We start from the raw sequence: 12,691 nt of genomic DNA, 5'->3' as shown, positions 1-12,691 counted from the left end.
TCAATTTGCAGTCTACAGATTATCTGGCCCTCTGACCATCTGCCCAAGAAAAAAAACGGCCCGCGGCTGAATCTAGTTGATGAACCCTGGTCTACTGTATGGATCACATGACCCTCCCTTCCCCTTCCCACCCTCCCAGACTGCTGCAGAACCAATGAGACTGACATACGGTCATTATAACTGACACACACACACACACACACACACACACCGAGCTAAATTCAGTGTCACTGTCACTCACACTTCCGGTGGCCGGAAACTGACAAAGGAGGAACACTCTTTTCAGCAGTGACATGTGCACCGCATATCATACATAGACCACGACTCAAGACCCAACCCAACTGAGACAGAGAGGGGAAGTGTAACAGGCAGGTTTCACCAAATGACTTCAGAAGGGTAGTTTCACAGAACAAGCAGAAGAGGGGTAGTAGGTCTTTTTTTAAAGAAGCTGCCAGAGTCCCCTGCATTTTGGACGGTGGAGAAGGTAAGATGCACGAGAGTGTGTAGCAAATGTGAGACTGACTGTGCTGTTTGTGTGAGAGTGTTTCGCCCGGGGTCTCAGAGAGAGAGATGTCTTTCTGGTTGATTGTGATGTTGGAGGAGGGGACAGAGGGATGGATGTGAACAGTATAGGACAGCAGTAGGCTTCTATCGATGGGCCAAAACTCTGACTCCTTGGCTGTGAGTAGAACAAGACAACTAGTCAAGTTACAGAGTGCTTAACCTTACACCATGTTGTTATTACCATACTTGACATGACACACACACACACACACACACCACCGTGGCGGCTGCTGAGGGGAGGACGGCTCATAATAATGGCTGGAACGGAGCAAATGGAATGGCATCAAACACATGATGTATTTGATACCATTTCACTGATTCCACTCAAGCCATTACCACAAGCCCTTCTTCCCCAATTAAGGTGCCGCCAACCTCCTGTGCACACACACAATTGGCCATTTTATGGTGTTGGGTAGGGTAGGGTAGGGTAGGGTTGGGTAGGGTAGGGTTGGGTAGGGTAGGGTAGAGTTGGGTTGTGTAGGGTTGGGTAGGGTAGGGTGGAGTAGGGTTGGGTAGGGTAGGGTGGGGTAGGGTAGGGTAGGGTTGGGTAGGGTAGAGTTGGGTTGTGTAGGGTTGGGTAGGGTAGGGTGGAGTAGGGTAGGGTAGGGTTGGGTAGGGTAGAGTTGGGTTGTGTAGGGTTGGGTAGGGTTGGGTAGGGTAGGGTTGGGTAGGGTAGGGTGGGTAGGGTTGGGTCTGAAAGCGGAAGTATGCGTCCAGAATGATTGCTGAAGTTAGAAATAGGAAGTGTGTGTGTGTGTTGTCATAGTGAACTTGTCAGAATAACCCGGTCATCCAGGGTGTGTGTGTGTGTGTGTTGTCATAGTGAACTTGTCAGAATAATCCGGTCATCCAGGGTGTGTGTGTGTGTTGTCATAGTGAACTAGTCAGAATAACCCGGTCATCCAGGGTGTGTGTGTGTGTGTGTTGTCATAGTGAACTTGTCAGAATAATCCGGTCATCCAGGGTGTGTGTGTGTGTTGTCATAGTGAACTAGTCAGAATAACCCGGTCATCCAGGGTGTGTGGTGGGGACGTGTGGTTGGGATTCCAAAGTGTGTTTCATGTGACATACACACACATTTTCTGTCCTCCCCTTCACACGTTCTTTCTCTCATTATTTTTCGCAACCCAACACTTGTTCCTCCCTTACTATTCTCTCTCTCTCTCTCTCTCTCTCTCCCTCTCTCTCTCTCTATTTCTCTCTCTCTCTCTCTATTTCTCTGTCTCTCTATTTCTCTCTCTCTCTTTCTATTTCTCTCTCTCTCTATTTCTCTCTCTCTCGCTCTCTCTCTCTCTCTCTCTCTCTATTTCTCTCTCTCTCTCTCTCTATTTCTCTCTCTCTCTCTATTTCTCTCTCTCTCTCTCTCTCTCTCTATTTCTCTCTCTCTCAGTATGGCAGCGTGGGACCTGTCAGTTACAGTTGAGGACCTGGGAGCTGATGCTCCGCCCATCACTGTCAGTGTGACCTCTGACCTACACATAGGTGGGGTTATCCTCAAACTGGTGGAGAAGTCACGTGAGTCACACACACACACACACACACACACACACACGTATTCAGATAGTGCACACTGTATGGTGGAGACCAGCAATCTCCCTATCCTACACAGCACTGTATAGAGGTGATATTCACTCATAAGATCCACCACAAGTAGATCCCAAGGCACTGACTGTGTGGGTGATGCATGGCGGACATGTTGTGTCAGAGGGCTCACCAGTTTCCTCCCCTGTGCAGAGGTAAAGCGTGACTGGTCAGACCATGCCCTGTGGTGGGAGCAGAAGCAGCAGTGGCTCCTGCGAACGGCCTGGACCCTTGAGAAGTGTGGCATCCAGGCAGATGCCGGGCTCATCTTCATGCCCCAGCACAAGCCCCTGAGGCTGGGCCTGCCCAATGGACTGAACCTCAGGCTCCGGGTCTGCTTCTCTGGGCCTGTGTTCCGCACTGTGCTGGGCATCTGCAAGATGCTGAGTGAGTTCAGAAATCAATTCCTTTATTTTCTCTTTTCAAGAAGTTTGCTTTCATGTCAACATAACAAAGGAATCCACAATCTACCATATGACCTGTGTATAGCTTTAAGTAAAAGAAAGTTTGGCACTCCACAAAACACTTTTTCACCCATCCCTCCATTCTTTCTCCTTCCTCTCTGGTTCCAGACATCCGTCGGCCAGAGGAGCTGTCCCTGCTGCGACCTGTAGAGGAGAAGAAGAGGAAGAAAGATAGAGACTTGTCAGAGGAACTGTATGACCTCACAGAAGTGCCTCTCACCTCAGGTACACATTATGACATCATCATGTTCCCATCGACCCTCAGCTGACCAATCACAGTATGAAGAGCAGAACCCTCATCGTTATGTCTGACTAATTATTAGCATAAGTAAGCTTGCTTAAAGCTTATGCAACTAAGTAATTGCTATAGTAGTAGTAGTAGTAGCAGTAACAGTAGTAGCAATAATATTAGTAGTAGTAGTAGCGGTAGTAGTAACAGTAGTGGTAGTAGTAGTAACAGTAGTAGTAGCGGTAGTAGTAACAGTAGTGGTAGTAGTAGTAACAGTAGTGGTAGTAGTAGTAACAGTAGTAGTAACAGTAGTAGTAGCGGTAGTAGTAACAGTAGTAGTAGTAGTAGTAACAGTAGTGGTAGTAGTAGTAACAGTAGTAGTAACAGTAGTAGTAGTAACAGTAGTGGTAGTAGTAGTAACAGTAGTAGTAGTAGTAGTAGTAGCGGTAGTAGTAACGGTAGTAGCAGTAGTAGTAGTAGCAGTAATATTAGTAGTAGTAGTAGCGGTAGTAGTAACAGTAGTGGTAGTAGTAGTAACAGTAGTACTAACAGTAGCAGTAGTAGCAGCAGTAGTAGTAGCGGTAGTAGTAACAGTAGTGGTAGTAGTAGTAACAGTAGTAGTAACAGTAGTAGTAATATTAGTAGTAGTAGTAGTAGCGGTAGTAGTAACAGTAGAGGTAGTAGTAGTAACAGTAGTAGTAGTAGTAGCAGATACAGTAGTAGCAGTAATATTAGTAGTAGTAGTAGTAAATGTAGTAACAGTAGTAGTAACAGTAGTAGTAACAGTAGTAGAAACAGTAGTAGAAACAGTAGTAGTAGTAGTGGTAACAGTAGTAGTAGCAGTAGTAGTAACAGTAGTGGTAGTAGTAGTAACAGTAGTAGTAGTAACAGTTGTAGTAGTAGTAGTAACAGTAGTAGAAACAGTAGTAGTGGTAGTAGTAGTAACAGTAGTAGAAACAGTAGTAGTAGAAACAGTAGTGGTAGTAGTAGAAACAGTAGTGGTAGTAGTAGTAGTAACAGTAGTGGTAGTAGTAGTAGTAGTAGTAACAGTAGTGGTAGTAGTAGTAGTAACAGTAGTAGTAGTAGTAGTAACAGTAGTAGAAACAGTAGTAGTAGTAACAGTAGTGGTAGTAGTAGAAACAGTAGTAGTAGTAGTAACAGTAGTAGTAACAGTAGTAGTAGTAGTAGCAGTAGTAGTACGATCTTCACTATATGACCCAATATTGGCCCTGTCCTGTTTCCCTTCCTACCCAGTGTCCCGCCCCTGCTTGTATAATGGCATGCCTGCCCATTTCGCTGACTCCCCTAAGACTGAGAAGGTGTACAAGATGCTGTCAGTCTCCCAGCCTGCTCCCCCCCCAGAGGCCATCGCTAAGCTGTACCGCCCCGCCAGTGTGGTAGACAAGGCCCACATCCACAGCAGGTAGACACACAGACACACACAAACACACATTTCTCTGTCTCGATCTTCACTTCTCTCTGTAGTCGTCTTTCGTTCTAAATACTTTCTCTCTCTCTCCTATCTCTCTCTCTCTCTCTCAGGTGGCTGGACTCTTCTCGTTCACTGATGGAGCAGGGAGTTCAGGAGAATGACAGACTCTGGCTGCGCTTCAAATACTACTGCTTCCATGACCTGGAGCCCAAGGTGTGTGTGTGTGTGTGTGTGTGTGTGTGTGTGTGTGTGTGTGTGGTGTGTATACCGAATGGAAAGTGATAGTTGGATTGGAAATAGGCTCTAAAATAGAAGTGTGAACTCTACTCTGGAATCTAACCATCTGGGTTTCACTGACTCGCTTCTGTGACCTCGTCTGACCTCTCTCTCTCTGCCCCCTCACCTCTCTCTCTCTCTCTCTGCCCCCTCACCTCTCTCTCTCATCTTTTTCTCACTCTTTCTTCTCTCTCCCCTTTTCTCTCCTTCTTTCTCTGCCCCCTAACCTTTCTCTCTCTTCCCCCTCACCTTTCTCTCTCTCTGCCCCCTCACCTTTCTCTCTCTCTGCCCCCTCACCTCTCTCTCTCTCTCTGCCCCCTCACCTTACTCTCTCTCTCTGCCCCCTCACCTTACTCTCTCTCTCTCTCGCTGCCCCCTCACCTCTCTCTCTCTCTCTCTCTCTGCCCCCTCACCTCTCTCTCTCTCTCTCTCTACCCCCTCACCTCTCTCTCTCTCTCTGCCCCCTCACCTCTCTCTCTCTCTCTACCCCCTCACCTCTCTCTCTCTCTCTCTGCCCCCCGACCTCTCTCTCTCTCTCTGCCCCCTCACCCCCCCTCTCTCTCTCAGTATGATGTGGTGCGTCTGACCCAGATGTATGAGCAGGCTCGCTGGGCCATCCTACTGGAGGACATAGACTGTACTGAGGAGGAGATGCTGCTGTTTGGAGCTATACAGGTACACAGGATGGATACTTCCTAGACATGTGCCTTCATGCTAATACCTGAACCCCATCAAGCATTCACCAAAAGAGAGCATCAACTGTCAAAATGAGCTGCTGTCATTTTAAACCAGATATAACATGTTCACAATCACATACTAACATGTAACTGGCCCATGTTGTCCTATTTCTAATGTGCTGTAAGTATAACTATGACTACCTCTCTCTTGTCATCTTCACCCCCCCCCCCCCTCCCCCCACCAGTACCACATCAACAAGCTGTCCCTGTCGGAGCCCCAGACGATGACCTCCAGTCCGGCCATGGATGACCTGGACTCAGCCCTACAGTGTCTGGAGGTCAAGCTGGATGGGGCAGACAGCAGCCCCCAAGACATGCTGGTCAGAACATTGTGACTCTTTATTTCCCACAATATATTGTATTGTGAAGTCAAAATATGATGTGTATTTCAGTTATGTATTTGGATTATAAATAAAGTAGCCCTTTCCTGCAGTCAAATGACCAAATCCCCTCTGGTGTTTCTAAGTCAAACGGATTGATATGTTTATAAAGTGTAATATTGGGATGAAAAATCAAATATCTGACATGGTACAGGTGTCTTCTTTTTTTGAAGACCATAACCTTGTGTGTGAGGTGTATACTTTAGTTTCAAAGTAGATTTGTTACTACCAACAAACTGTCTGTGTGACTCTGATTTAGCCCCCTGCAGTAAAAGGTTAAATTAAGTAGAATTCAATTATAATATGTTTTTTATCGACACAGATGCCAGAATTATTTCCCATGCCTATTTGAAAAGCAGATGTTAAACAAGGAATAATTTGCATGTTGCTTTGGCTTCCACACAGGAGAACCTGACCGCCCCAGAGCTGAATGATTATTTGAAGTTATTCCGGTAAGATCCGACATTTGTGTGAAAAAATGTCTGATTCCTCATTTCCCTGCACTATTTTTAGACTGGAACACACAAAATCGTACACACACAAACATGCATTATCAGCACATGCACACACCCACCCACAAACTCATTCCCACAGCACGTGAAGCAGTAATAACAGTGTACTTCTGTTTCAGGCCCAAGAGGTTGACTCTGAAGGGATACAAGCAGTACTGGTTCAAGTTTAAGGATGCCTCCATCTCCTACTATAAGAGCAAAGAGGAGAGCCTGGGAGAACCCATTCAACAGATCAACCTCAAAGGTATGAAGCAGATACTGAGGGAGAATCTCAATTACATTTCCTTGATTTCTTGCATCCTGTCTCCTGGCCTCTTTCTCAAAACCCATTGGATGAGAAGGTCAGAGGAGAAGGAATCAAGGAAATGCAATTTAAGTTCTCCCTTAGATCAATTGTCTTTAGTCTCTTTCACCTGCTTATACTAACAGTACAATGGCCTTATACACACAGTACAATAACCTTTCACCTTCTCAGGCTGTGAGGCCGCTCCAGATGTGAACGTTGCTGGACAAAAGTTCTGCATCAAACTTCTGATTCCAGCTCCAGAGGGCATGAACGAGGTCTACCTGCGCTGTGAAAATGTGGGTTACACACACACACACACACACACACACACACACACACACACACACACACACACACACACACTGCCAGATACACGAGTACTACATTTCTTACAATATTTGTTGAAAGTGTAGATAAAATCCACGATAAGGTCCAAGATCTTGCCCATAACTGTAGTATCTCTCTTTCTCTTTCTCTCCCCCCCCCCCCCCCCAGGAGGAGCAGTATTCCAGTTGGATGGCAGCATGTCGTCTGGCCTCTAAAGGGAAGAGTCTGGCAGACAGCTCATTCCAGAGCGAGGTCCAGAGCATCCGATCCTTCCTGGCCATGCAGCAGACCAACCCCAACACACACACTGATGACAGCATGAGCATCAACACACACAGCCTGGTCTCTCCACGCTACAGCAAGAAGTACAAGGCCAAACAGGTACCAAGTAGAGATGCACATCCTCATCATCAACCTGAAACACCCTCTCATGTACCTAATGATAAATCCTGATGAACTCCATAATGATATACAGGTAACTGCCAAAATGAAGGAAACACCAACATGAAGGGTCTTAATGGGGCGTTGAGCCAGGACAGCTTCAATGCACCTTGGCATAGATTCTTCAAGTGTCTGGAACTCTATTGGAGGGATGTGACACCATTCTTCCACCAGAAATGTCATAATTTAGTGTTGTGTTGATGGTGGTGGAAAACGCTGTCTCAGGCGCCGCTCCAGAATCTCCCCTAAGTGCTCAATTGGGTTGAGATCTGATGACTGGGACAGCCATGGCGTATGGTTTACATCATTTTCATGCTCATCAAACCATCCTTTGACCACTCGTGCCCTGAGGATGGGGGTATTGTCATCCTGAATAGAAATGATTTACCATAGGTTGAAGGTGATCACTCAGAATGGCTGTGTATGTATTGGCGTTTACCTGACCCTCTAAGGGGATGAGAGAACCTAACCCATGCCAGGAAAATGACACTCCACAACAGAGCTGCCAGAACCCTCATTTACTCAAGTGTGTGCTTTATTTTGGCAGTTATCCAACACAGTACAACACAGTTGAGTCACTTTAGAGACCATTTTATCTCCTTCTAACCCCACATAATATAACCATGACCCTCTCTCTCTCTCTGGCCATGCCCAGTTGACCCCTCGTATCCTGGAGGCATATCAGAACGTGGCTCAGCTCTCCCTGACCGACGCCCTCCTCCGCTTCCTCCAGATCTGGCAGGCCCTGCCTGACTTTGGTATCTCCTTGGTGGTGGTGAGGTAAGGAGGATATGGCAGGCCCTGCCTGACTTTGGTATCTCCTTGGTGGTGGTGAGGTAAGGAGGATCTGGCAGGCCCTGCCTGACTTTGGTATCTCCTTGGTGGTGGTGAGGTAAGGAGGATCTGACAGGCCCTGCCTGACTTTGGTATCTCCTTGGTGGTGGTGAGGTAAGGAGGATCTGACAGGCCCTGCTTGACTTTGGTATCTCCTTGGTGGTGGTTAGGTAAGGAGGATCTGGCAACCCAGTGTATCACACGTTTCACAGCAAGGCTATTCTCAGTACCTAGAACCAAATCTTGAGTGCACTAGCTGGGCAGTTACCACAATTTACATTTATGTTATTAACAGTCTATCACCAAAGATTAGTGAGCGTCTAATGGCTGGCTAAGGATAAGTTGTTGTGGTGAAGTTGAGTTTAGTGGCTGGTCTAAGGATAAGTTGTGGTGAAGTTGAGTTTAGTGGCTGGTCTAAGGATAAGTTGTGGTGAAGTTGAGTCTAGTAGCTGGTCTAAGGATAAGTTGTTGTGGTAAAGTTGAGTCTAGTGGCTGGTCTAAGGATAAGTTGTGGTAAAGTTGAGTCTAATGGATGGTCTCTGACCCGTTCAGGTTTAAGGGCAGCAGGAAGGACGAGGTGCTGGGCATCGCCCCCAACCGTCTGATCCGTATCGACCTGGGGGTGGGAGAAGTGGTCAAGACCTGGCGCTACAACAACATGAGGCAGTGGAACGTCAACTGGGACATACGACAGGTGATCTGACCCGTCAATCAAACAATCAAAATGTTCAAATTTTTCTGCACAGAATCTCCTTTAGTAATCTGCATCGCCAAATACACACTGAACTCTGTATCCCTTTTTCCTGGTCATTTAGCTTTGCTCGTCGTGTGTGTGTGTGTGTGTGTGTGTGTGTGTGTGTGTGTGTGTGTGTGTGTGTGTGTGTGTGTGTGTGTGTGTGTGTGTGTGTGTGTGTGTGTGTGTGTGTGTGTGTGTGTGTGTGTGTGTGTGTGTGTGTGGGGGGGGGGGGGGGGGGGGGGGGGGGACTAACCCTCAGATGGCCATAGAGTTTGATGGGAACGTGAACATAGCGTTCAGTTGTGTGACGGCTGACTGTAAGATCGTCCATGAGTTCATTGGAGGCTACATCTTCATGTCGACACGCAACCGCGAGCAGAGTGACACACTCAACGAAGATCTCTTCCACAAGCTGACGGGGGGCCACGAGGCTCTGTGACACCCTCACCCAGTAATATACAGCAGCTATAACCCAAGGAGCAATCTATACATACATACATACATACATACATACATACATACATACAGATGCACCAGTGGACAGTTTGAGTGTTTTAGGGTGCTGCTGCAGCAGCCTTGAAGAGAAATGACAACCAGTCCACGTTGGGATCCTAACAGACATGCAGTTGACTATTCAATAAATCAAGGAAGAGGTGACCCATGAATAGAAAGTTATAGAAAATGATTAACAATGTAATGAATTGTCAATTCTGAAATCCATAATTAAATATGTTTATTGACATACATAAAAAAGTTGACAGTTGTTTTAATGTCCAGATGAGGCATTTGGCTTGATGGTTGAATGTCCTCGAGTATGGTGGCAGTTTCCTGAAATGTTGCTAAATGCACAGGAAGCCACAGGAAGGCATGCGGTGTGTGTGTGTGTGTGTTCCTATCTCTGTGGAACAGTTGAGACTGTCCGTTGACAAAACCACAGCTTGTGCCTTCTGCTTCCCATCTGATAGATAGCATCCTTTTGTGTCTTCCAGTCATGTGACAGTGTTATCAGGAACACCCGTCAGTCTCTGTGCCTGTACTGTGGCCTGTATGGTAATAGAGCTGTTGTTGTTGAGGGTGTTTTCAGAATCATAGTCTTCATTCAGTCTTCGGGTTCTGGTTCCGAACAGTATCGGTTTCCATGGAAACAGTCTAGACAGAACTGGAAATCGACAGCTGTCTGATGACAAATTCAGCCATGTCTTTTACCTCCGAAGCGCAGATAAGCCTCTTCACCTACTCCAGTGGCAGAATACTCGCTGAAACAGATGATTTCTATCATTTGTAAATATTCACTTCCCTCTCTATCCATCCCACCTCCCCTTCGTGAGTGTGTGTCATGTGCGAGGTACTCACGTGTGGGTTTTAGTTTTAGGGCGGGGAAGTAGTTTCCCCCTCAATACTCCATTCTCCAGCCAGAAGAACTGGATACCCTCTGCACAAAAAACAAACACATAAAGAAAAATACTTATGCATTTAGACAATGGCAGCACTCTGATACTTTAAGTTATCAGACAAGGCTTTGGGGACGTCAGTGAATATGGCCAGGTCACAGTCTCTCCTCATGCCTGGAGCAAAGGGAGGATTCAGACATCAAAGGAAGCCCATCTATGAGAGGCTCTATGGCAAGTTTCCCAGACCCAGATTAAGCATATTCCAGGACTAAAAGCACTTTAAGAAATCATTCATTGAGCATGCTTGTAAAGCTTGGAGTAGGCTATTAAGCCTTCCCAGAAAGCCCTCCTTATTTGGGCAACAAATAATTTCACAGTGCTTAGGGACAGATCGGACTGGGGTGAGGGGTGGTCCAAAACACGGGAGGGTTGCCAACCTTTTCTTTTTTCTTTTGGGAGGGTAGTGTGTTTTGTGGGGGGACACGGGAGGGTAGTGTTTTTGGGCACCCTGACACAGACAGCTCTAATACCCTGCAAAATAAATTTAGGAATCTATGTTATTCAATTATTGCACACCACACTGCCCGCGAGCGTTATTCTGACGCAGATCGCGCTGCAAGTCGTGCCTCTCCCATCTCCTCATTGGTTTATAGAAGCAGGTACCCACGTGCCATCTCCTCATTGGTTATACCCACGTGGGTGATTGAAAGACAAAATGTTTTGCCGGTTGTCGTGGTAATAATATGAAAGTGTAGATGCCAATCACCATATAAGTTTAAAGATGAAAAAGCCTGGAAGGAGGAGAGATGACTAGAAACGATTCGGTTGACCGTTTTATGTGTGGATTAATTGTCAGAGTAGAGGACCTTGTGCATTTCAGGTAAAATAACAACTCAATGTTTATATCCCAGGACAAATTAGCTAGCAAGCTAACTAGCTAAATTGCCATACATGTTTAATGCTTTTTCGACCAGTCCCCAAATTAATGTCATTGGTTCAGAGTATGTTTTTATACTTTAACATGCGTGTTATGATCGCGTTTGGTGTAGGGGGACAAAATACATTTATGCATGAAAGCACACGATGGCACACGTGCGCAGCCGGTTTGGGTTCCGTGTAAGTGGAGGTAATTAGTGGAAAGTGCCAACCAGCCGTGGAGGCCAAATAAAAGGAGCACGGTGGCACACCACGAGGGATAACGGGGAGAGACCGACACCAAGCGAAAGGAGAGAAGAAGGACTGAGCCAAGTGATTTTCTTTGTTATGTTTATTTTCTGTCTTGGTAAAGTAGTTTTTGCGTCAATCTCAGCACGCTCAACCCAACACCCCATGGTTTACCACATATGGTGGAGAATGCGGGCATCTCAGTAGCTTTGGTTGCCGTGTGGTCGAGCGTACGGAGATTACCATGGAGGAGCTGGTGGCTCAGTTCATCCTCAGCCAGCAGAAGCAATAGGCTCTCCAGGAGCGAGCACTGGAGGAGCAGCACCAACAAAACCGCAGACTGGTAGCGGAGGTAGCCCAGTTGAAGGTTGGGAGGGCTCAGGAGTCTGGCCCGAATCAGTTCCTGGTTCAGTTAAGGGAGGAAGATGACGTGGAGTCGTATTTGTGCACCTTCGAGAGGACGCATAGAGGGAAGGATGGCCCAAGCCCAAGTGGGCCAACCTGTTGGCACCCTACCTCTCTGGGAAGGCCCAGAAGGCCTACTTTGATTTGAACACTGACCAGGCCGCGAATTATGAGGGACTCAAACGGGAGATACTGAGTGGGTTCAATCTCGCACGCCGTGCACAACTGGTCCACGACTGGGTCTTTGACACCCCCGTGCTCAGATGAGCGACCTGGTGCACCTGACCAAGGGCTGGCTACTGACGGAAGTACCGTCCCTCCCGATGCTCGACAAGCTCGTCCTGGATAAATACCTTCGGGCCCTGCCCTACGAGATGAAGAAGACGGTGAGCATGCAGAACCCCCAGAGCCTGGAGGGATTGCTGACCGCGGTGGAAATTCACCAGAACACCCAGGACCTGCTGAGAGGGGCCCGAGCGGAGAGAGGAAACGCGGTGAGGGAGACGAACAACACAAAGTGAGGCGAGGGGCTGAAGGGGGCCCCGACAGAACTAGCCGAGGCTGTGAAGCGGGAGGGTGACCCAAACCGACGACGGCGGCGGCTGCTGGACCCAGATCAGAGACGCTGTTTTGAGTGCGTGGAGCTGTCCCAGCCTGGAGGAGGCCATGCTCTCCACATCACCCAGCTCTGGGGTAACCCGGATGGCGAGTTACGTCACCTCCTGTTGGACGCACACCGAGATGGCCCCTCCGATGGTTCCTATACGAATCGATGGCATCGACACCAGCGCTCTGCTGGACTCCGGCAGCAGATTCCCGACAAGGGAATCCTCACGGGTAGTTCGGGACGGCCCAGTTAGAAGACCCCAATCTCCAGAACGCTAGGGGACAGGTGATTGCGGTGGATGGCGTACTGTTACCTGGGGTAAGTG

General features: G+C 47.5%; 1 protein-coding gene across 1 annotated transcript; it reads left to right on the top strand.

Moving 5' to 3' along the window:
- The first annotated feature begins 251 nt into the window (after nt 1-251).
- Nucleotides 252-9,552, top strand: LOC106604371 (fermitin family homolog 3). The gene is made up of 15 exons (XM_014198930.3): nt 252-484; nt 1,955-2,079; nt 2,299-2,532; nt 2,718-2,834; nt 4,093-4,261; nt 4,381-4,483; nt 5,114-5,221; nt 5,469-5,603; nt 6,069-6,115; nt 6,295-6,419; nt 6,651-6,757; nt 6,957-7,169; nt 7,885-8,009; nt 8,616-8,757; nt 9,059-9,552. The coding sequence occupies exons 2-15, from the start codon at nt 1,956-1,958 to the stop codon at nt 9,236-9,238; spliced, it is 1,929 nt and encodes a 642-aa protein (XP_014054405.1). The 5' UTR covers nt 252-484; nt 1,955; the 3' UTR covers nt 9,239-9,552.
- The last annotated feature ends 3,139 nt before the right edge of the window (nt 9,553-12,691 follow it).

Source organism: Salmo salar, chromosome 05, assembly GCF_965601325.2.
Source record: "Salmo salar chromosome 05, fSalSal1, whole genome shotgun sequence".
Classification (NCBI taxonomy): domain Eukaryota; kingdom Metazoa; phylum Chordata; class Actinopteri; order Salmoniformes; family Salmonidae; genus Salmo; species Salmo salar.
Note: the sequence above shows the minus strand (reverse complement) of the source record. Positions and strands in the feature narration are given on the sequence as shown.

Coding starts and splice junctions, on each gene's coding strand:
- LOC106604371 (XM_014198930.3), top strand. CDS start 1,956: ATGGCAGCGTGGGACCTGTCAGTTACAGTTGAGGACCTGGGAGCTGAT. Junction 4,262..4,380: donor AAGGCCCACATCCACAGCAG/GTAGACACACAG, acceptor TCTCTCTCTCAG/GTGGCTGGACTCTTCTCGTT. Junction 5,604..6,068: donor GCAGCCCCCAAGACATGCTG/GTCAGAACATTG, acceptor GCTTCCACACAG/GAGAACCTGACCGCCCCAGA.